Source organism: Notolabrus celidotus, chromosome 2, assembly GCF_009762535.1.
Source record: "Notolabrus celidotus isolate fNotCel1 chromosome 2, fNotCel1.pri, whole genome shotgun sequence".
Taxonomy (NCBI): Eukaryota; Metazoa; Chordata; class Actinopteri; order Labriformes; family Labridae; genus Notolabrus; species Notolabrus celidotus.
In genome coordinates this window covers 26,205,215-26,227,269 of record NC_048273.1, presented here as the reverse complement: position 1 = coordinate 26,227,269, position 22,055 = coordinate 26,205,215, and the positions used below count along the sequence as shown (strand labels likewise).

General features: G+C 38.8%; 1 protein-coding gene across 1 annotated transcript; it reads left to right on the top strand.

The window, feature by feature from the left end:
• The first annotated feature begins 15,492 nt into the window (after window positions 1-15,492).
• Window positions 15,493-18,471, top strand: si:ch211-117l17.6 (regulator of G-protein signaling 21). Its single transcript, XM_034711902.1, has 5 exons — window positions 15,493-15,573; window positions 15,676-15,771; window positions 15,856-15,911; window positions 16,096-16,262; window positions 17,240-18,471. The coding sequence occupies exons 1-5, from the start codon at window positions 15,497-15,499 to the stop codon at window positions 17,423-17,425; spliced, it is 582 nt and encodes a 193-aa protein (XP_034567793.1). The 5' UTR covers window positions 15,493-15,496; the 3' UTR covers window positions 17,426-18,471.
• Window positions 18,472-22,055: the final 3,584 nt, after the last annotated feature.

Here is a 22,055-nt window from a genome sequence, read left to right as displayed (position 1 = left end):
ACACCATGCAAATGAAAAATGTGTTGACAGTTTTCTACATGACCCCTGGAGGTAATTGCAGCGGATTAACAACATCACTTTCAGCAGTACTGGAAACACAACTATGTGCACACAGGTAGGCTAACTTTCTGCAGAGGGTATGAAACTCACAGACAAACACAGACTTAACTGTTTGCATGTTACATTTCTTAAGCTGTATCACTACAATTAAACATAGATCACTTGTAGCTTCTATAGCCTTTTTTAGATCACATTAAAATAATATCATGTATGTTTGCATGTGTTTTTTGTGTTGTTCTTTTGCCCAATTTTGTATTGGCCTTTTCGTGCTTATGCCCTGTGAGCAATGTTTAACGACCTCGAGGGACAGTGGGGGTCACCAGTCTCTGGCATTGTAATTTCGGGGGTCGCAGCCAGAAAAGTTTGGGTACCCCTGATATACAGCACAATGTCTCTTGAGTCACACTCCATTTTTCTTTTCATTTTTCATAGTCAAACTGCAAACAAATACCAGGCGACCTAAGACAACATTGTTGCCTTGTTATTCACAACATCAAGTTATCTGCAGGCTGTTGAAGCATCAAAATACGGGCCGTCAACCTGGCAGCTAAATCATCATCAGACCACTGCAGAGGCTTGCGGTCGGATTAACCCTGTTGTTTTATACTGAATTCTGTCATCAAAGCCCATGCTCATCTAATGAGTCCACCACAGGCACTCACTGGACTTTTGAACAAGGTGTATTGATTGAATTCCTGTTATTTCTTGTGTTACATGCACACAAGGTTGCACATGCTTTGAACCTGAAACGCATACATGTCTCTGGTTTCACACTACAGCGCTGATGAACATTTGGTGGTGATTATGTGCAAGATATTATAAACAAGAAATGATATATGTAACATAGGACTGCAATTTTTAATGGGGATGGAAATGAATCAGACCTTTAAAGACCTGATGGAAAAAGTGTTTTGTTGAGAAACTTTGAAAGCTAACTGGAGATCCACAAGAAAGCTCCACAGAACACCTTGAAAAGATCAGTTGTCAGTCAAGACGAAATGTGGACACTGGTTAATTACTGGAGTCACTTATCAAGCTGGAAACCCAAATATTTTATTGTTCCCGCCCCTCAAATGTTCAGACTTGCTGCTTCTATCTGTTCTACATCAGAGTGAATTGAGTAGGTTTACTCTATAAACCATTACTTGAACAAAAGCAGTAATTTCACACGTCACCTCAGGCTCTGGGAGATTGCATTTTTCACTATTAACTGACACTGTATGGACCGAACGGAGACTAATCAATAGTGAGAGTAATTAGATGCAACAATAATTACCAACTTGTTTGTAAAATGTCTTTAGCCTTTTACAAACTGAGTTTAAAATTGGTTCTGCCTAAATTCTAATTTGCAAAAGTCTGCACAAACCCAGCGGTGGCACAGACAGGATGCTGATTAGCAGGAATAAACTCACTGGCCTCTCTCACTGAGGTAACGTCTACTCTGTCACTCTCAGGGAGAGAGAAGCTAAAAAAATGTGTTATAAATCCAAAGTGCTGTCTGCGTGTGTAACAAGTTATAAGTTGTAAAAAGAAAAATGTGGGAAATCTGACAGTTATTGTTTAACAATGCGCTGATCAATCAGAAACGGAAAAGACAGTAAGGTGTAAAAGTCTGGAGAGATGACAGCAAGGTTTCAAGTTTAAACATAACGTTTCATTATTCATTAGCTAGCTGTCACAACAGTTAATGTTAGCATTCAGGTACTTTCCAGCTGATATTAAATTGGAAGTGGCTGAATGCTAACACTGCCATTTTAAAGAGCAAAAGAGCATACCCTCAGCTAATGGTTATGTTATTTAAGAAGTAGCTAAATGCTAACATTGATTTAAGTCCAAAGGTAGCCAATCTACCGTTGATGAAACCATCAGCAACCTTTTCAGGACCGTCTAGGTGGGGATTGTTAGCTGCACTTTCATGTAGATGTCCGTAAATAGACATTAAAGCTAAATTGTTATTGGATGATTGCTGACGGGTCTAGGGATTTCACTACAGTGTGTCTTCCACCCCTTAAGCTTTCCTCAAGGACTGTCTTTTTTCCTTATACAGACAGCCTGTTGAAACACCAGTGGATGCAGTGCTCACATTACAAAAAGAAAAAAATCAGAACACTCGCAACACAAAACTGTTTTCTCACACCCACAAATTCAACATTTGTATGTAGAATCTGTAAATACAGGTTGCATTGTAATTTGTGAAGAAAATCTTGTTTAACCATCAAATATTGCAGAATGCGTCTTAAGATTTTCACTATCAATTTATCAGTTGCTATTGACCAAGAAGATGTGATTCTTTCTGTTATATTTTGGAACACAGAATACAGCATTCCATGTATTGTAACACAATTTGAGCTCTCAGCTCTGAGGGTGAAAGGAAAAGTAAGGGGTCAGGAATTCAGTCTTGGCTTCAACTGACCCTGCAGTACACTCCTCACTGTGCATCATCTTTTTATACCAGTGTGCACATGTGACCACTAGATGGAGTCAAACGCTTGGTCTTATTGAATTAACAGTAACAGCAATGCATTCAAATAAACAGCACAACTACACAGGAGAGGTGTAAGAGCTAAAGGTCAATGTGTATCTGAGGTTGGGAGGAATATTTTACAGGATGCATTTTGTTTCTTGACGTGTGAAATATCTGCTTTGTATGTTTTTTATAACATGTCCGGTAATTGCTGTGATTATAAAACATTATTAACATCATAATAAATCATGAATTGTAATTAGTTGTAGTCTAAATTATGTAGTATTTAAGTGTTTTTGTGTTGAGCTAGCAGTAAGGGAAATGTGCACAGAGCATTACGTTAAGCAATCCTGCTGACAAACAAAGCAGTGAGATGGATCAGAGTTCAAGTGTACGTATCCTTTGAAGCAGGGACTTTTGTCTGTGGACTGTGAGTGACTTCATTGGAACTTGTCAGTCTGACTTCCCCTGAATCTGTCCCCTGCCTCTTGTCCCTCGTCTGCCGAAGCTGTTTCACTTCCACACACACTTCTGCTGAAACATTCACAACACTGACCCCCCCACCCTGCAAGGAAGTGGGGGGACATTTGCAGTTCCCTGGAACCCTGAAATGACTAAATAGCATGCAGCATTATGGAGGAAAGACGTGTACACCATCACCATCTCCATGTGATTACATCACATGGAGATGGTGGGATTTTAAGGCTTGTACATGCAGTAGCAGCTGATTAGGTTTGAAATGTTCAGTAGTTTTAAAGATGTCTTCTTTCACGTCATGGATTTTTACAAATGTAGACAACTTCTGCTCACAAAAACAACAAATAACTCTTAACACTCCAAGAGTAGATGTTAACACAACAGAAACAAGCTTTTTTAACACATGATTAAAACTTTAGAAAAGCTTCTGTTTGGTTTGGGTTCACTACCAAACTTTCATAAGGTGCTGACACAGTTAAACTACAAACATTATTTAAGGAAACATACATGCAAAAGGAAAACATGTCAGCACTGAGAGTTGGCGTCACATGGGACCTGATCTCCCATCCTGTTTTTGCGTGACTAATTCATCATCGCCAACCACCAGCCCAAGCAGACTTTATCAGTTCTTAAACTACGACACCAGATTCTGTTTGAGTACTGCCAAACAAATCCTAGTGGACCTAATGGCACATATAACCCAGCTGTGTTAAACACTGATTGGTCCCTATCCCATAACAATGACATCCTCATTAAAAAATAAATAGATAATGTGCTGTCCTGGTCTGACCTGATCAATTATATTGTCTCCGAAATGGTAAAAGGAACAGCTATTTCAAGGAAATGTTCTGGATTTGTTCCACCTTCTATCATGAAAGATGTTGTTAGGTCACTTGTTCTGTCACACATTGAGTACTGTCCGCTTATCTGGTCAAGTGCTGCTGAAAAACATCTAAAAAAAACTTCAAGTTGTACAAAATCGAGCTGCCAGATTGGCTCTGAACTGTTCTTTTCGTATTAATGTGCTTGAGATGCATAGAAGATTACATTGGCTAACTGTGGAGGCTAAATTAAAATCACGTCTCCTGTCATTTCTGCAAACTGTAATATGGAACAACACAGTTCTTTTGTAATATATTCAAATATTCTGGTTAATCATAGGTATACTAAATGTCATGTGAGCACTAGTCATCTGCTAACACCAAGTCCTAGAACCAACTGTTTGATGAGATCTGTTCGTTTTAGAGGTTCCTCTGCCTGGGATCAACTCCTCACTGACATGAGAATGATCAAAAACAGATTTTCTTTTAAAAAGTCACTTAAACAAATGCTGATGAACTCCTCATAGACGTTATTATGTTATCACTGTTTTGAAAGTCTTTGTTTTATTCATTTTTGGTGCCATGTTTGTGACAATTTTGTTTTTGTTTCCATTATTTATCGTTTATTTGCTCAGATATTTAGTTTATTTTTCATTTTCATTCTTGATTTTTATAATTGGCTGCTATTGCATCTTTGTTTTATGGATAATGTGTGATTTTAAATCATTGTTTTTCTTGTTTTTGTTTTGTTATGTGGACCCCAGGAAGACTAGCAACCACAATATGGAAGCTAATGGGGATCCTAATAAATAGATAAATAAATAAATAAATAAATAAATAAAAGTGCTGCCTTTGACAAGCTGGAAAAATTAAAAATAATATGAAATCAATCTGTAGAAACAAGCTGGTCACGTTTCACCTCTGCCTGTAGACTATGTGGCAGATATGTCCGTTTCATGATAGAATTCTAAATCAGTCCACAATGTGAAGATATTTAAATGTTTATTTTGATTTGTTTAGGGAGCAGAAAACTAACTTTTGTGGTTAATGGCCAACCAATCACCAGCAGAGAAAAGAAGAAGATTAGAGGTTAACATCGCAGAAACAGTGAGGGAGGTTAAACAACACAAGCTGAATTAATGATACATGGACCAAACTGAAGAGGACATATTTGAAGCAAATTAAATGATGTGGTATGAGCTTTAGTGGTGTTAAAGGAGTGGCTGAGTGAAAAGAAAATGAAGGCTTTGAAAGTTATGAGGCAGAAGCACTGCAATCAGGTGATGTGGTCATTTTATGCATCAGTTCAAATATCAGAGGTAAAATACCAAAGTTTGACTTTTCTAAGAGTGAAAATGTAATTTGTAAGTGTTAATTTGACCCACAATTAGGCTGGCAGGAATATATTGTGCTCATGGATGTATGAATGAAGCATTTATAAAAAAAAAATGAAACCATCTTTAAACCAATATTTTGTTTCAACCTGTTTACTTCTTTGGTTGGTAATCAAGTGGAATAATGTTCAATAAGCGGATCGAAATCTCCTCAGGATTAGACAAGATCTTAAGGTTGTAACAACCCACCATACATTACATGACAAAAAGGAGTGTAAACTCCAAAACACAATGTGAAGCTTAAAGACACCAAAATCACTGGAGCAAGGTAACGCTTCCTGTTTCAAGATTCAGTTTGAGCTTTTTTTGTCTTTATTGATAATGAAAGTCAAGGAGACGGCTAACATGATGGGGGAAAGAGAGATGAGATGATATAAAACAAATGACTCAAGCCTGAAATTGAAGTTGGTCTGTGATGGGACTGGAACTGGTGGCCCTCCAGTTCCCCACCCAAGCTACTGCTGCCCCACAGACTGAGCTACTGCCGCCTTCAACACTCTGCAGCTGAACTGTCAAAAAGGGAGGAAATAATCAGATCACAATCACATGGATGTCACCACAGAGAGTGTTTTATGAGCATTAACTCATAATTTAAAGTGTACAATAGACAATCAACAGAGACTATGATGTTTCTACTGCTACACAGCCATTTTTCATCCATAAGGAACAGAAACCCAAAGAAGGGCATCCTTCTGCATGACAACCATCTGACCATACATCATTTCAATACTAGACACTTGTTTTCTACATTCAGACATATTTTAGGATTTTAGGAACTGGACTACAACAAGAAGAAATCCTTGTAAAATACAGAAAGTCCTCAACTTCCCCATTAGCTAGTCACTCATACAGATGAGATATCTAACTCCACCAGGTGCGATGGAAAAGCTTGTTTCAGAGACCAGAGGGATTCAGGCACGAGCACACAGGGTCAGACAGGCACAGACTAGTGACCATGGCTTCCAATCCACATGAAACCTCAGCGAGATCAACACAAATTGCTCGGCGTGCTTTCCCTCCTCTTCTCACTACAACTGCAACACCTTCATGCATGGCCCTAAGCATGCTGGGATGTCAGATGCTTAACTGTTCCAGGGACTGAATTTACTTTGGATTATCAGTGGTCATCTACTTCACAGTCTCTATTTCCAGATGCAGACATAGTTCAGTAGTTCCTCACATTGTGAACCGTTTGCAGACAGAATTGTACCTTTTGAAAAAGCCTCTTCCTGTTGATGAGAATATCTTTGTTAACTAAGATAGCAGAAAGTTTTGTGTAGATTGACCTGACTCACACTTGCAAACTTTGCTTCCATTTAAAGATAAGTCTGATCTAATATAAATCAGTCCAATCAGATATACAACCACACTGCCCACCAGCAAGAACAAAAAACACGAAGCAACAAACACACTTGTAAAAATATATAATACAATGCGTAGAACATAGAGTACTAAGTAGGCAATAATTCATACTTAAGCCTGTCTGAATATGAACACAGTGCTTGTTTATAATTCTATAACGATCATTTGTCTTTAAAGTTTGATCTAAGCAGTATACCCGTCACAAATCAAACAAAAGTGAAAGCTCTTACTCCCGTTAGCTTCCAGTTTATTATTCCTGCTGTAAGCATTCATATCTCAAAAGGCACACTTCCTGTCAATCAGACGGGACCAGGCTGATGAAATGCTTCTTGATTTTCCATTATTATGTAATGCTAATGTCCCAACAGCTCTGCTGAAAACATCTGAAGGATGGTGATAGAAGTCAAATGAAAGGAGGATATTGCTGACAGGAAGGGGAAACTCTGCTGCTGTGAACACGCTGCAAAGGTATATCATTTATTCTTATACAAACTTCTCTGAAATGTGGGTCCAACAAAGAGAAGGAGTTTTGAGTATGCGATTGATTTTCAGTTAGTGTGATAGCAGTATTTGTCCTCTGAATTGTGATTAAGAAAAATGTTATCATGTAAAAAAAGAAAGTCACCGACAGAAACAACTGTTGACCAAACAAGTTCAACTTTAGGTCCACCTACTTCTGAAATTAACATAGAAAAAGGCACAGAAGTCATGTAAAGTTTGAACAGAAATGTGAACTTATATAAGTGAAAGTTTTGAACATCAACAGTTCCAAGAAAATGACAGAAATGATTGACAAAGAAAGTGAGATGCTGCTGAAAACTCCTCAAAAATCAAACAAGAAGCTTGTTAGAGTCGTCATTTTGTGAAATACTCTTCGTTTACCTGTCTAGGAAACTACTTTATTGTGTGTGTGGCACAGGAAACGTTTTTTGTCTGGTCAAGATAAACTTAAGTGAAAAAGAACGTCAGTAATTGCAAGCTATGGAGCATTTCAGCATTTCAGTCACCCATCTGAACATTGACGCTTTTGCTAAAGCTAACACCATACATGCAATCTGAAAGTCTGAAAACTCTAACTCTGTTTATTATTGAACAATTTGTTCCATTCAGTCTATCCTACATTATGGCTGCACTAAAAAACAATGACTTTAGCCTGGTTTAAACTTCTGCAATGACGAGGTGGGCTGTGGTGGCCTATGCTGTTGTGAGCGCTACATACTTGTGCCTTATCGTGTCTGCATCGCTCTACAATTCTCACCCTAATGTTAGTTGGCCGTGCAATTTATGTATTAGTCATATCCCCAGTCTGTGCTTCCACTGCATTATTTTCCTGTTTGTGTACAGGACACCATGGGGACTGAATTTAGAATTTTATGTTGGAGTTAGAACTGATGAATGTTGAACAGCAGTCGATCATAGTCCAATTATTGCAAAGGCGAAAAGAGAGGAGACATAGGAGGTGATTAAAAGTATTTTCCCTGAATCAGTGAAGGCAGACGATATGGGAATGTTTTGCACCTGTTAGGTAGGATGAGACCCAGCAGACCAATCATAGGGCTTGCAGTCCACGTTGTTTCGACACGTGATTACATTGTTGAGCAGGTGCATTTAAGGCTAGATACACATGTTTCTGCTTAGGTACGGGGCTATGCATACCAATAGTGTATGCTACAGCATAGATTCAATGCACATACATTTCTCGTCTAATCAGGCTTTAGTCTTAAAATTACTTTCTAAACCTCTCAAAATGAACCCAGCAGTTATTCCTACAAATTGCTACAAACATCATGACTGTGCACTGTTGATGGAAACAAAAATAAAAACTTGTGAAATTAATAGTGAATGACATTTGACTATTTCATAGAACAGTTCAGGGATATTGTGTACAACCCACCCTTGGTTTTACACTTGAATTTGAATATAATGCTACATAATCACAGTGTAATCAAGATGGGGCAGGGATGAGGGTGTGGAGATAGATAAAACAAATACAACATGATCAGTACATCTGGGATAAAAATAGCTCTCTTAACACACCTCCTTTTAAAGTCACTCAACTTTTGTTTCTCATGCATCTCAAAGGTCTGTCAAATTGCCCAACCACAATCAGTATTCAGCTACAAATGTTATGACCCAATTAGTTTTGCTTTTCTCAAGACGTCACCACAACACACACCCTGGCATTCATACTGAAACTAGATCGTCTTTGAATTGCAATAGACCAGAAAAAAGCTGGTGAATACTGTTGACACACTTATTTCAGTGAAATTTGAATAAACTTGAGGGTAAAATTTCAGTTTCAGAATAAATTTGACACCAACAAATTCTGATTAAACAACCATTTTAATGCCCAATCTGCCTCCAACATAAGTTACAAGGTGTTTTTATGCACTGGTAGACTTTATACATGTGCTTATGCAAGTTTACATGATTTAATGTATGCCATCATAAATTATAAATTATGGTTAATGACTCTGCAATGTAAACAGAATTCCTAGACATTAATGGGCGTCACCAAGGGAGGAACTTTGCAACAAACTAACATATGCAGTGGGAGTAAATTTCATTTTAAACGGCATAAAATGTAAACAGATAACACAAACCGCTTGTTGCTAACTGAACTATGACTTTTAAGACACCTGGGTGTCATATAATAAAAAAACAGGTTTTACAGAACAAGCAACACACTGTTCTTCTCAAGTGATAAGGGAGGTGCTCTCAGTCATCAACTATTTTCCACTGCTGTGCGAACTAATGTTCAAGAGGAAAATCAGCCCACAGTGGGATGAGAGAGTGACTCACTCATTCATCTTTGATTCAAGTGTCTCCCACTTAAGTTGAGGTATTTTGACGGACTGAAAGGGGGCAAACTCGGGAGCCACAATGATTTATAAGTGTCACCGGTGGCTGTTAAAGCGGAAGTGCCCTACTTTAAATGTCTGCAGTGTTGCAACCATGGGGAGCAGTAATGATCAATGATCCAAATATTTCAGTTTTCTTGGGGTTGATTTATGACTCAGATCTCTAGGCTACAGGCTGATGAATGTTGTTGAGTTTCATAGTACTCTCTACTTTTGGCTCTCTTAATTTAGGGACAAGTTTTGTGTCATCTGCATAGAAACAACCTAGAATCTATCTAGTGGCATTCTTGCACTTTTTTCCTATTCAAACGGGGAAAAAAAATGTGATGTGGTGTATTTTTATAGAATGACAGATACAAATGATTTGGAAAAAAAGAGTTGAAGTTAATTTTGGAGGTCCAAATCATCAGACCTCAAAATAAGTGGCTCAAACCTCTGGCATAGGGACTGGCTAGTGGTCACATGATGAGGACTCACGAGGTGATTAAACAGACCAGAAAGAGGTGAAATATCTGGTGCAGAATTCTTTGTTGTTGTTTTTTTTTTCAAATAAACCTTTTCAGATCTTAAAAGAATGTATGTAAAAAAAAATATGTTTCATTTATCTGATTGTGTGTCTTTCTGAGAGATGTATGAAGTGAAAATATTTGAATGTAAACCACATATTTTATTCATTAAGGAAATGAGAAAGCAAGCCTTGTGAACAGACGTAAAAAACAAAAGGGTATTTTATGTGAAAAAAGGGCCAGATGTTCACTTGTTGCCATGAGTATTCTGATAGTATTACATTCTAAATTTCTACAGCTAAATACATGGTAAAGAAGACCCGTGTCATCATCCAGCTCTGCTTCAGTTCATTTCCTCTTTGTGCTCTTTTGAAGTCAGACCGTTTTATTCAGATTTTCCTTGTTTACCCAACACTGTAGACGTGCCAGTTTGTGTTAAATTGACGCTACTGTCTGATGAAAAAAGATAAGTTTGCGTCATGAAATACCCGAAGGATGCAAGTGCCACATTGTTAGCTTTAACAATGTATTTTAGGTGCTATTTTGTACCACCAAGAGAAACTATAATATGGAGAGGACAGTACAGGGTGCTGACAGCTGGTCAGAAGCCTTAGTACGCTGAAAAAAATCCAGTTATACCAAATGGTTAAATTTCAGGTTTGTGTGGGCTGCACCTGTCAGGCTTTCTGTTGGTGTTAACAGATTTATATTTGTACATTTTAAGTCATTTTTAAGCAGTATGTTTCTGAATTTCAGCCAAAGGGAGATAAATCCAGTGGGAGGAAGGAAGTAGGGACAGATAACCATCATATTAAATAAAATATTTGGTCTATAACCATCAATTTTATATAATGCTTTGGCTAATTCCAAGTGTTGAATTAAAACAGCATTCAGCCAAGTGTTTAATGTCTGTGATGTTTGGATTGTATAACTGGAGCTAAACTTTGAAGACAATCTCCCACATGGTGGAGGACCATTACACAGAGGACAAATTACTAAGAATGAGATTTATGGAAACTTAAAGTTCAGCTAAACTGGATAAAGCTGGTTAGCTCATTGTTAGCTACTTTGCATTTGAAGTAATACTACTTACTGTGCTTAGTATGACCAAGTTATCCAGGCATGCTTATGCCAGTAGCTTATAGAACAGAGACACATTATATTTCAAAGATAGTAATACTCCAGTTTCCTGCAATTTAAAGTTACAATTTTCACTCTGATTTTGGTCACCACCAGAGAGAAATTGATCTATTTTGCTGCTAAATGCTCCACAATGCTCAATATTAAGCAGACAAGTTTGTCTGTGCCAAAACCAGCCATGGGGAGGTAGTACATAGAAGGTTTTTTGCGCTTCTTCCCCTAAATAAACTGGGTGGCTTTGCAGAAAATGAAGCTGTGAGGGATGTGAGAGTGAACCACAACAGTACAGTTGCAGGCTACACACTCCACATTCTACACATGATGTGCCACTATAAACACCCACGTATTGTTAAACAAATGTTCAGTTATTTCTGCTTACTGCATTGAATTCTTTATAAAATCCTGCCAACCTAAAATTATGCAAACCTAAAAGATCACTTCCCTTTCACAGGCATGGCTGATCATGATTACAGTTTGAAAGCTCAGTGATGGTAGTTCAGTCAACCATGCAATACGAAGGGTGTCGCCCACCAAGAAGTCAACTCCCTAACAGTGCATGTGCATCAAGTGCAACTCCTGTGACTGTGTGGAAAGTTTAAAACAAACCCACTTCAGCTTTCTCTTAACCACAAACACACCACTATACAATGCAGAGACCCCTGAGGGAATCCTGAAAAGCACCACACACACACCCATGTTATCACCCACACCCAAATGTACACAGAGGTCCTGGCTTAGTGAGTGGTAAAATTTCCGTCACTATTTCAACCTGTGTCTTAGGACAGTCAACAAGAGGAGCTAAGCTGTGCTGATTAGTGTGTAAACTTAAGGTTGGGAAAGAACCCAGGAGTGAGTGTATCGATGAGTGTGGGAATCATTAATGTGCAACATTAAAGAGATAGACATTATGAGTCTTGTTTGGGTTGCTTAGTTTCAGTACATGTAGGAACTTCCCAGCTAACTTCCTGTCTTCTGTAAATCTTTATCACACTGTGTCCTTACATGACTCAGTTCATGTTACAGTTCCTGTGTGCTTTTTTTCCCCTTGAATAACTTTGAGGTTTTCCCCCTTTGTAATCATCCTTTTTAAAATGAATTATTGCTTAGCTCCTACATATTCAACTCAACTCAAACTTTATTTATAGAGCACGTTTTAAACAACCGGGGTTGACCAAAGTGCTGTACAGATCAAAAACAGCACAAATGACAAACATAGCATACAATACAATACCAAAATGCAATACTAAAATACGTAAGCAGTGCACATATATGATAAAATAAGATAGAATAAAATCAATTAAAATGTAATTAAGATTATGCCAGATGTCCACTCAACCTTGATTAAAAGCCAGGGAGAAGAGGTGAGTCTTAAGAGAGGATTTAAAAATCTCGATTGATCCCGCAGAGTGGATATGTTGGGGCAGGTTGTTTCCAGAGCCAGAGTGACCAATAGCAACTGACCAGATGATCTCAATGTCCTGGCAGGGACATGATATTGGAGAAGCTTGGTCAGGTACTGGGGGGCTAGGCCATTAAGAGCTTTAGAAAAAAAACAATAAAAATTTTAAATCTATTCAAAAAGCAACCGGGAGCCAGTGCAGCGAAGCTAGGACAGGGGATATGTGCTCACGCTTGCGTTTGCCAGTTAGAAGACAGGCAGCAGCATTTTGTACCAGCTGTAGGTGGTGCACTAGTGAGTGGTCCAGGCCAAAATATAGTGAGTTGCAGTAATCCAGTCGAGTGTTAATAAAAGCATGGATTACCGTCTCAAGATCTCTCTGTGGCAGGTACCCCTTTACTTTTGATAAGATCCTCAGGTGATAAAAACTGTTTTTAACAACTGAACTAACCTGTCGATCAAATTTCAGCCTGTCATCAAATATTATGCCAAGATTCCCGACTGATGACTGGATGTTTGGTGTAAGAGGGGCCAGAAAACCAGCTGGAAAGACTGCTGGACCGCATCCAAACATTATGACTTCTGTCTTATTATCCTTTAAGTGCAGAAAGTTTGCAGCCATCCAGGACTTAACGTCCTTCAGGCAGTCAAGCAAATTTCTAACAGCGTCATTGGATCTGTTAAGTCTCATCTGCACTCTGTAATGCATGTAAGAGTTATGGTTGGGCAAGTTATTCCACCTCTGATCCTCCAGAGGCAGAGTGAGGGAAAGATGGTGGCGAGGTATAACGTAAGAGCCGGCAGAGCTGACCAGCACTGTGTGTATGTGCAGGTCTGAGTGTGTGTGTGGCACTCCTACTGCATGCTTACTAGCCATGCATCTCGTATTTCCATAACGTCATGTCTGATGTAACATCACACACTGGGACACCAGTACTACACCGCTTTGGAATGAAATGTGTAAGAACAAAGGTGTAGTGATGGCACAACTTCAATCCAGCACTGTTGCAGAGTTGTGATATGTAAGAGGCTACTGTAGGCTGTCCACGACTTGAACAAACTCCCTCACTCATGACTTTTGTGGCACAGTATTTTCAACAACTTTTACCCTGTTCCTCTGTTCTAGATAATGAGTATTCGAGAAAAATAAAGCCTGCAGTGAATGTTTTTGAAAAGTAGTCTGTACCTTCTTTCTACTTTATTTATGTCACTCTGACTGAGGCTATAACTGATTTGTTGGTTAATGTAAAGGGTAAATGGACTTTTACTAATACAATGCTTTGTTAGTCCCTCCGACCACTCAAGGTGCTTTGTGCACTCCTTGTCAAATTCCCCCACTCACACCACATCCATACACTGATCACTGATAGCAGAGAGCACCACAATGAGAGACTATCAGCTTTAATTAATCCCATTCATACGCATTCACTCATGGCTAACCAGGTTCAGTGTCTTTCTCAAGGGCACTTCGGCATGTGATATGCAGGGCAGCCAGGATCGAACCCCCAACTTTGAGATGACCGACTACTAGCCACTGAAAGAGAAAGAAGAGAAAGGACCAACCACACTATGGTAATTGGTAAATTGTACTCATGAAGCGCTTTTCTAGTCTTTTCTGACCACTCAAATTCACGCATTCACACCACATTCACTCACTGATGGTACAGGCTGCTATATACAAAGGGACCATCAGTATTAGCTAATCTCATTTGTACACATTCATACACCGCCAAACACACAGTGGGAGCAATTTGGGGTTCAGTGTCTAGCCCAAGGACCCTTCGGCATATAACTGAAGGAGCTGGGATCAAACCGCCAACCTTCCAGTTGATAGACAACCGACTCTAACCACTGAGCCACAGCTGCCCCACATCATTCTCGTTACATAACTTTGTACTGTAAACATAAACGATCCAGAAATTACCTTCATAGCTTTTAAACCACAATGAAGTTACAGCACTTTAAAATAAAGACAACAATGATCTTGCTTTATCTACACAGCATTCATTGTGTGTCAAATAAGGTGGAGGATTTAACAGTAGTGTATACAAACTATGTAGATTACAAAAGGCCTTTACACTTCAGACTGGGACACACCTTTCTCTTGAGGCCAGTGATTAACTGCTTAATCTTTTAGTGCTAATGGCCTGTCTTCAGTCATGTTACTGCATGCATGGATGCACATATGTGTGTGTAAAAAAAGTACATATTTAGCTTTGATGTGAATTATAAATATCTGGTGTGTGTGTTCTCATTGCGTATGTTTTTACTGCAGTGCCTGTTGTTGGTTTAAGGTTAGATATTTGGTTTCATATTTCTCTCATTTAGATTTCTCTCTGCTCTTTCTTCTGCTTGAGGTCAAAGGTGCAAATTGTTTGCTTCAATTTAAATTGAATGCAAATTAAAAATAAATAAAACCTGACTTTTTGCCTGAAGGTTAGTCTACTTTATTGAATTTAAATCATTTGAAATTGAATTATTGGCAACTTTATCTCCAATGAAATGAGCAATTAATTAAAGTGAAGTGTATGTTTGTGTACAGTTATATAACTAAAACAAACAAAGGAACTCCTTCAATTTGATACATGTCCTTACTTAATAAAACCACAGAGATTAAAGGCGTAGCTACCTGACTTTACATGATACAGCTAAGTAACTGTTAGCTGACTGAGTGTGTCTCATTGTGTGTAACGTTATTTCACTCTGCTTTAATTAATGGCATGTTTTCAGGCCTCAGTTGACCTCTGGGAGATTTCCTCTTCATGCAGGTTTCTCTACAAACTCTCACTGGAATTTTACAGCTGTGAGTCAGTAACAGCACTGAGTGAGTCTGAGCAGCAGACGCCTGTATGCTTATTCAAAGGGCATCAGGAAACCTGTACTAGCAGGCCCTCAGCGTCATAGGTGTGCACCTTTCCTGCCAGTTTTAGGGCGAGTGCTAGACAGGGTGGTGATTTTTACAGACACAGCCACTGACTATTGGAGCTCCTAAAGAGGACCAGGGATGTTAAAATGCCGAAACGTTTGTTTTCAAAGTTTAGGTTTAATGAAATTAAGGATTTAATGCAAAATGTAAAGCGGCCAAGAAGGTAAGACAGACAGTTCAATGATACTGAGCAGTGTTTGAGTGAATGTGACAGGGTTTTTCTTTTCACCGTCTTACATTGTTTTTGTTATCATTTGTTTCAAAGAATAGATATTGTTCTTAATCGAAGGAGGCATAAGAAGAATATCCAATGCCTCATGGTACAACAAGTTAAGGAGGAGGCTTTTCCTTCAAAACGCAGGTGAAGTATGTTCTGATTATTGTTACCTTTCAAATTCTTATGACAAGTTGAAAAGTAAAGTTGAAACTTGAATTTTTTGTTTAGTTGGCAGACTGACCATGACGTCCACCCAACCATGGAAAAACTGCTTCAGGATAAAAGTAAGACAACTTCATTTTGAAACATTCCTATTATTCTGGTCATAAAGAAATAACTGATGTACAGTTATATCTTAAAACCATACTTAGAATGAGTTCCTAATCGTACACACAATTTAACTTGGTAATCTTTCCATGAAATTGAAAAAGGTATGAACTCTAAAATAAAGTCTTTCTCTCCTCTCAGAATGTCTAGCAGCGTTTCGGACCTTCCTGCAGTCAGAGTTCAGTGAAGAAAACATTGATTTCTGGCTCGCATGTGAAGACTTCAGGTCAACCGCCTCAGTGGACGACCTCCGCTGGAAAGCAGAAAAGATCTACCAGGAGTTCATCGAGCCTACGGCCTGCAGAGAGGTCAGTCTGTCAGAGATACCAGTGTTCATGGTGGAGCTGAGTGAATTAACTTCTTTAATCTTATTCTGCAATGTATGTGTGTGTGTTGACCTTAATATTCACTATTTCCCCCGAATTGAGATTATGAAACAGGGGAAAGTAAGGTTGCATAAGCTCATGAAAAAAAAACGTCATGTTAGCAAGAAGGATGAGTGAATACTCAAAGTGGAGGAAGAAACGCAGCTACAACATGTCACAACTTCCACTGCCTGTAGTGCTGTAGGCTGTAACACTTTCAGTGTTGGCACATGATGTGAAGATATATCCTGTGGGGTGTGGTTCACAAGCATTTTATCAACTCTGAGTTCAGATGAGGACCTATTTCTCAATTGTAAATGTCTTGAATCTTTCTGTTTCAATTCTGAGAAGGAATGGGGAATGATTGATTTGACTGGTGCACCCAAGAAAAGACATCCATAAATCGCTTGTTACAACATATTTGCATATGTTGCTTTATGCCTTGAGGTACAGCGTGCAGTATTTAGCAGCATTTAGCAGAACAGACTTGGTAGAAATAGAATATGAATTGAACTTGAATTGATAGACGTTTTTGATGGTGAAAACTTAACTAATGGAGGATCAGACTTATATCATATGTCATTTATCTCAGGAGCTTCTTGTTCTCAAAGACCACAAAGGCTTCAGCAATGGGAGGAGTGAGCAGGGAAGCATTTCAGTCTAGAATCTGACCTCTACACATCACTAAATATTCTTATTTCTACACACTGTACCTCTCATGAGTAAAAGCGGGAATGCCCTCAATGCACCTATGTGAAGCTCTTTAGATTGTGGGTGGAGATAATGTAAATATTGCCTTATCAGGCAGTACTTCAACACTGTGGGAGAGATACAATATGTACTTAGCTAGCTGAAAATGTCAAATCTATGAATGCTTGAGGTTATCACTTATGTTACTTTTCTGTGTTATTCCTTTCTAGATCAATGTGGACCACCATATCAAAGAGAAGATCAAGAAGTCTTTGGAGAAGCCGAGTCTTTCATGCTTCGATGAGGCCCAGAGACAAGTTTATCTGCTCATGGAAAGAGACTCTTGCCCTAGATTCCTGCACTCACAAGCCTACCTGAGTCTAAAGCAGAAATCCAGGACTCTTTGGTACATTTAAGGCCACCGAAAACACTGGGTCCACCATAGACCGTGTATGAGAAGTGGACGGGAAGTGGTCGTCCGTTGGTTTGGGGATTGCGATGTGATGCCTCAAGTTTGGCATTTTGGCCACCGCCATCTAGTTTTTTGGAACTACAGTTACCATTTCTGGACGAAAAAGCTGAGGTAGAGGAAGCAAGGGGTTAGTGAATGCTTCGTTAGCAGCTAAGCTTGGGTAGCAAGGACTAGCAAGGACTGCTTCTGTTTATCGGCTAAAAACAGGAGGAAAAATGTACTTAACCTCAAATTGAAAGCCAACTCCTTTCTTTAAGTACAGTGGTATGAAGGACAGACACTATTTGGGTTGCAAAGTAGTGGCTTGACAACCACCCTAACTCATACCCTACTTTATTGTGGGTTTATTCTAAAATGTGACTACATTTTAAAAAGTAAAAACATTAGGCTGTATGGAAAAAGACTCCAAACTAGAGATTGAAACCATAAAAAAAAAGGTTGACTGGGGTAACAAACTTAGCCAGAGGTAGTCTTATTTGCTCATTAAATCAAACATCTTTCCCACCAGAGTTTTCCCCAGCTTGCTGTTGAAATTGATAGGAATTTCAACATTGGCTCCACTCACCAGGCCGAGAGGCAGAGTCCATTTCTAATGTACAGTTTGTGGTACTAACAAAGCTTTTTTAGTTCTCATTTCCTGATGCTTTTTTTTTTGCTACGTGGCCTAATTGTAAAGATGTTTTACACTGCAGGAGAGATGAAAGGTGGTTTATTAATTAAATGTTGCAGAAGGTAATAAAGCAAGTTAAACACCAAAAGAGAAAAGTCATGAGAGAAGACAAAACGTCTGTCGCGGGGGTTAAAAGAATGCTGTCACTACATATCAGTGAAGAAGATGCAAACATATGTAGTTGTTTGAAATACGGTATGTGCTACCTGAAAGTCTTTTGTAAGTTAAGGTGGTGTTTACAGTATGATAAAGAATGATACAGAAATGGTTCGTGATATGTGGAATAAAATGGCCAACTTCAAATCAATAGGCAATAAAGTCTCATAAAACTCATAACTCCTTGTCCAACTTTGGATATGTTTCACACATGGTGTGTTGGTTCCACCTTTTCTTTTATGTGTATTCTCAGAAATCTGACTGTTTCCATGCTGTCAGAAGTTGTGAGACAAAGGTTTATATTTATCTGACTGTCTGTCTGACTGGAGCTGTGAGGGTGGGCATGAGTCAGGGAGAAAAAAAGAGAAGAGTTTCCACAGTTCACCCAGCAAGGAGATTCTGTTTTTGGTCACATGTTTGATATATCCTCTAATTAGGTGCAGAGATGACTCCACACACCAGCAATAGGGTTTACCAAACTGGAAAAAAGTAACCCTGCAGTAACCCTTGATCCCGCTCAGCTCTGTAAATGGCCTTATTCTGAAGGGTTGTGCCTTAAAAAGGAGTACTGAGGCAGCTAATAATAACTCAGGGGCTTAAACGACAACACTGGAGTCATCAGACAACCTGAGGCGTAACAGATCAGCCTGAATCTGCTGCCTTGTTAGGGGAATAATCTCATCATCTGTGGACAATGATGGCAGAGATACACAACTGCTTTACTGTGAGATATAACCTGCACAGATGTTCTCCTGGAAAAGATGGTGAAGTGTCTGGTTAGGAAAAATTATTAAATGTAAAGATTCTGAAGATAATATTTAAGCTTTACAGGTTGTTGTTTTTTACGATAATGGCTTTAAAGCTTGTTGTGATTCTTCTAAGCAGTCAGTGCAGACTTAAAAAAAATCTTTACACAGTGAAAAATTGAAACATCAAATTGAATTGAGTTTTAGAAGGCCTATAAACTCAAATTTTGTGCCAAGCAATAACTCACAACGCTACTCTCAATTGGTGAAGCTGGAATGTCTGTGATATTGTAAGTATACAATAAGCAAAGCAAAATGCTTTAAGGAGGTTTTTTGAGCCTGGTCTGTTGGAGAGACAAAATCTAATGACTTCATTTATTAGTTTTAACATCCATAAGCTTCTGTTTTTTAACCATATGACTGTCTTTCTGGTCAGTGTTAAATACCTGATTGTGATTGGTCAAAAACCCATAACAACAATGGTTAATTGTCACCGGCAAAAGTGAGAACTTGATCACACATCATATCAAATCAATGTGCGGAAAAGAGTTCAGCACATTTCATCTCTGCTTGTTGACACTGTGGTAAAAGTGCTACTGCTGTCTCAGGCTGGTCTTCAGAGTGGGGAAGTAATGACAGTTAGCAGCTCAGATGTGAGAGCAGCCCAAGGAGCTACTGGACCCCAACCATCTCTGATAGGGAAAAGTGGGGCAAACATCCTTTTCTGCAATCCAGGCAGGTTAAGTTACTGATCTCTACTAAGTCACTTATAAGTTAAGAGGTAGTGATAATAACAACAATTGTATTAGTTACTTTAAATCACCCTGTCAAAATTCTAATTTTAATAACCACCATGTAACTTTACATGATCCCTTACTAGTACCTGCAGTTAAATGAATGAGTTGATGAAATGAAATCAAGAGTTGATAACATTTAATTCCTTCTCATCTACACTCGCAAACATTAAGACAGTTTGGATTAGAGGTAAAGCCATTGGTTACATCATTCTGTTCCCAGCGAAAACTCAAACTAAGTTGTACAAATTTAAGTTTTTAAGCTTAAATTTTAGTGGGAAAAATAGAGTTACTTTATTTCAAATGTAAAAACTCACCTTTTTTTAACCCCAACAAAGTAAGTTGGGTAAGTGAGCATGACTACACAGAAGTTAAGTGCATTGCATAAACACAAAAGGTTACGAAAAACCCCCCGGCATATCTGCTCCTGCTGTGATGCAAGAGCAATTACAAGAAATGAAAAACATAGGATGAAATGAAGTCAAATGTGCATCTTTTTTAGTCTTTTTTTCAGGTTGATAATAATGAGAGCAGGTGCCCTCGCATTTCTAGCCAAATGAATATGTTGTTGCACATCAGTGTGTTTCTCTCTGGTGTGCAGGCTTTGCAGAGCCACAGTTCTCCAATGTCAAACGTCAGTATGTGTGGGTACACTCGGGTGTCAGGGGTTGTTCCTGATACATGACAGAGGTCTCACATCTCCTGCATCACATGGCGCACTATCCTTCACACACAATCTGTCGCTGTTTTCACACAGCCCAGCATGGTAACCATAGAAACAAAAAAGGAAGTGAGCACTGTCAATGGCAGAGTGTTAGTCGAGACCGTCACACTTGAGGAACTTCACAGTTCTGAATGCTACATGCTAATGGTCATAGCATGGTGCTTTTTATACCGCCGTGTTCCTTCCCAGGGTAACTGTGGAGACACCATCACATTTAAAAAGGGACAGCTTTCAGTTCTCAGTGTTTGGTGTCTCTTCGTAACGCTCCAGCACTTATAACCGTGTTTGGGCAAAAAAGGGAGAGCAGCATCAGTGAGGCCAAGCCAAAGGGCAGGTTGTGAGAGAATGGCCTGGGGCATCAGATGGGGAACAGAAAAGACTGGCTAAAGGCAAAAAAAAAAAAAAAAAACTACATTTAATCAGTTTTCTGATAACAAAGAAGTCCTCAGAGGTATTTTAAGCACCCTCTGAATCCATTTTCTCTGGGTTTTCTTCCAGATTCTTCCCCTGTTCTGTAAAATGAGCATAACTTTCTTTTGTTGGTGAAATTAAAAAGAGACTTGAAGCTGGTAGAAGATTTATAAAGTAATCAGGGAGGTCTTTGAGTGTATCAAACAGTAACCTTTTGAAGATCCTTACATAGATCTTGAACCTCTATAAACTGTGACAAACTCTTATGATACATATTTGCACTGTGGCAAAACCAAGTGATGGTTGGTTGGTCCTCACATTTTGTAATCTTGTCTTGTTTTCATAAAAATAAACTGTTGTCGGAAGTAACAAGGAATAGTGCAACTCGCGTCAAAACATGTAGAAAATGCAGTGCCAGTGTTAAGTCCAAGGCAGACGGTGCCACACTCACAGTCAAATCTTGGAGTAGAACAAGCAGAAGTAACTACAGAGGGACTGGAAGATGTTTTTCTTAATCTGGCGTTGCACCTTTAAGTGATTTCTAAACAGGTTTTGGGGTGCTCAAAGCATACCCTTGGATTCTCATTTTGATAAAAAGCCTTTAGTCAAGCACCAACCAATAACCCTTTGGTATCCAATAAGAATGGCAATGACATTTAGTGACCAGAAGTAGTGTTTCTAACCTGACTCTTTTTGAATTTAAGAAATATTGCTTTTTTAGTTTATGCTTTGTTGGCTCAAGAATGTACCAGCACTGGTTTAACCTTCAGCGAGAGATTAACAGTTGTATAACTGTACCTGTTCAAATCTTTGCTGCCAGTATTCACCACCAAATCCAACACCCAACTCATCAGTACCAAAGTTAAAATATTCTGTTCTTGTCTGGAAACTAGAGGACGGCCCCAGGAAGCTGGAAAAACACACTTACTATGAGTATTGTGTGTTGTGTTTTATGGACTGTATTCATGTCTTAAGAAATCAATATGTTTCAACTTAGGTGCTTTTAGACAACGAACAACATATGAACCCTACATACCTTTGTAACGCTCAAAAGAACCGTTTGAATGTCAGAA

Bases quoted from the DNA above. Each gene is read 5' to 3' on its own strand.
- si:ch211-117l17.6 (XM_034711902.1), top strand. From the start codon at position 15,497: ATGCCGAAACGTTTGTTTTCAAAGTTTAGGTTTAATGAAATTAAGGAT. The intron at 15,912-16,095 runs GTAAGACAACTT...CTCTCCTCTCAG, and splicing joins AAAACTGCTTCAGGATAAAA to AATGTCTAGCAGCGTTTCGG. The intron at 16,263-17,239 runs GTCAGTCTGTCA...ATTCCTTTCTAG, and splicing joins AGCCTACGGCCTGCAGAGAG to ATCAATGTGGACCACCATAT.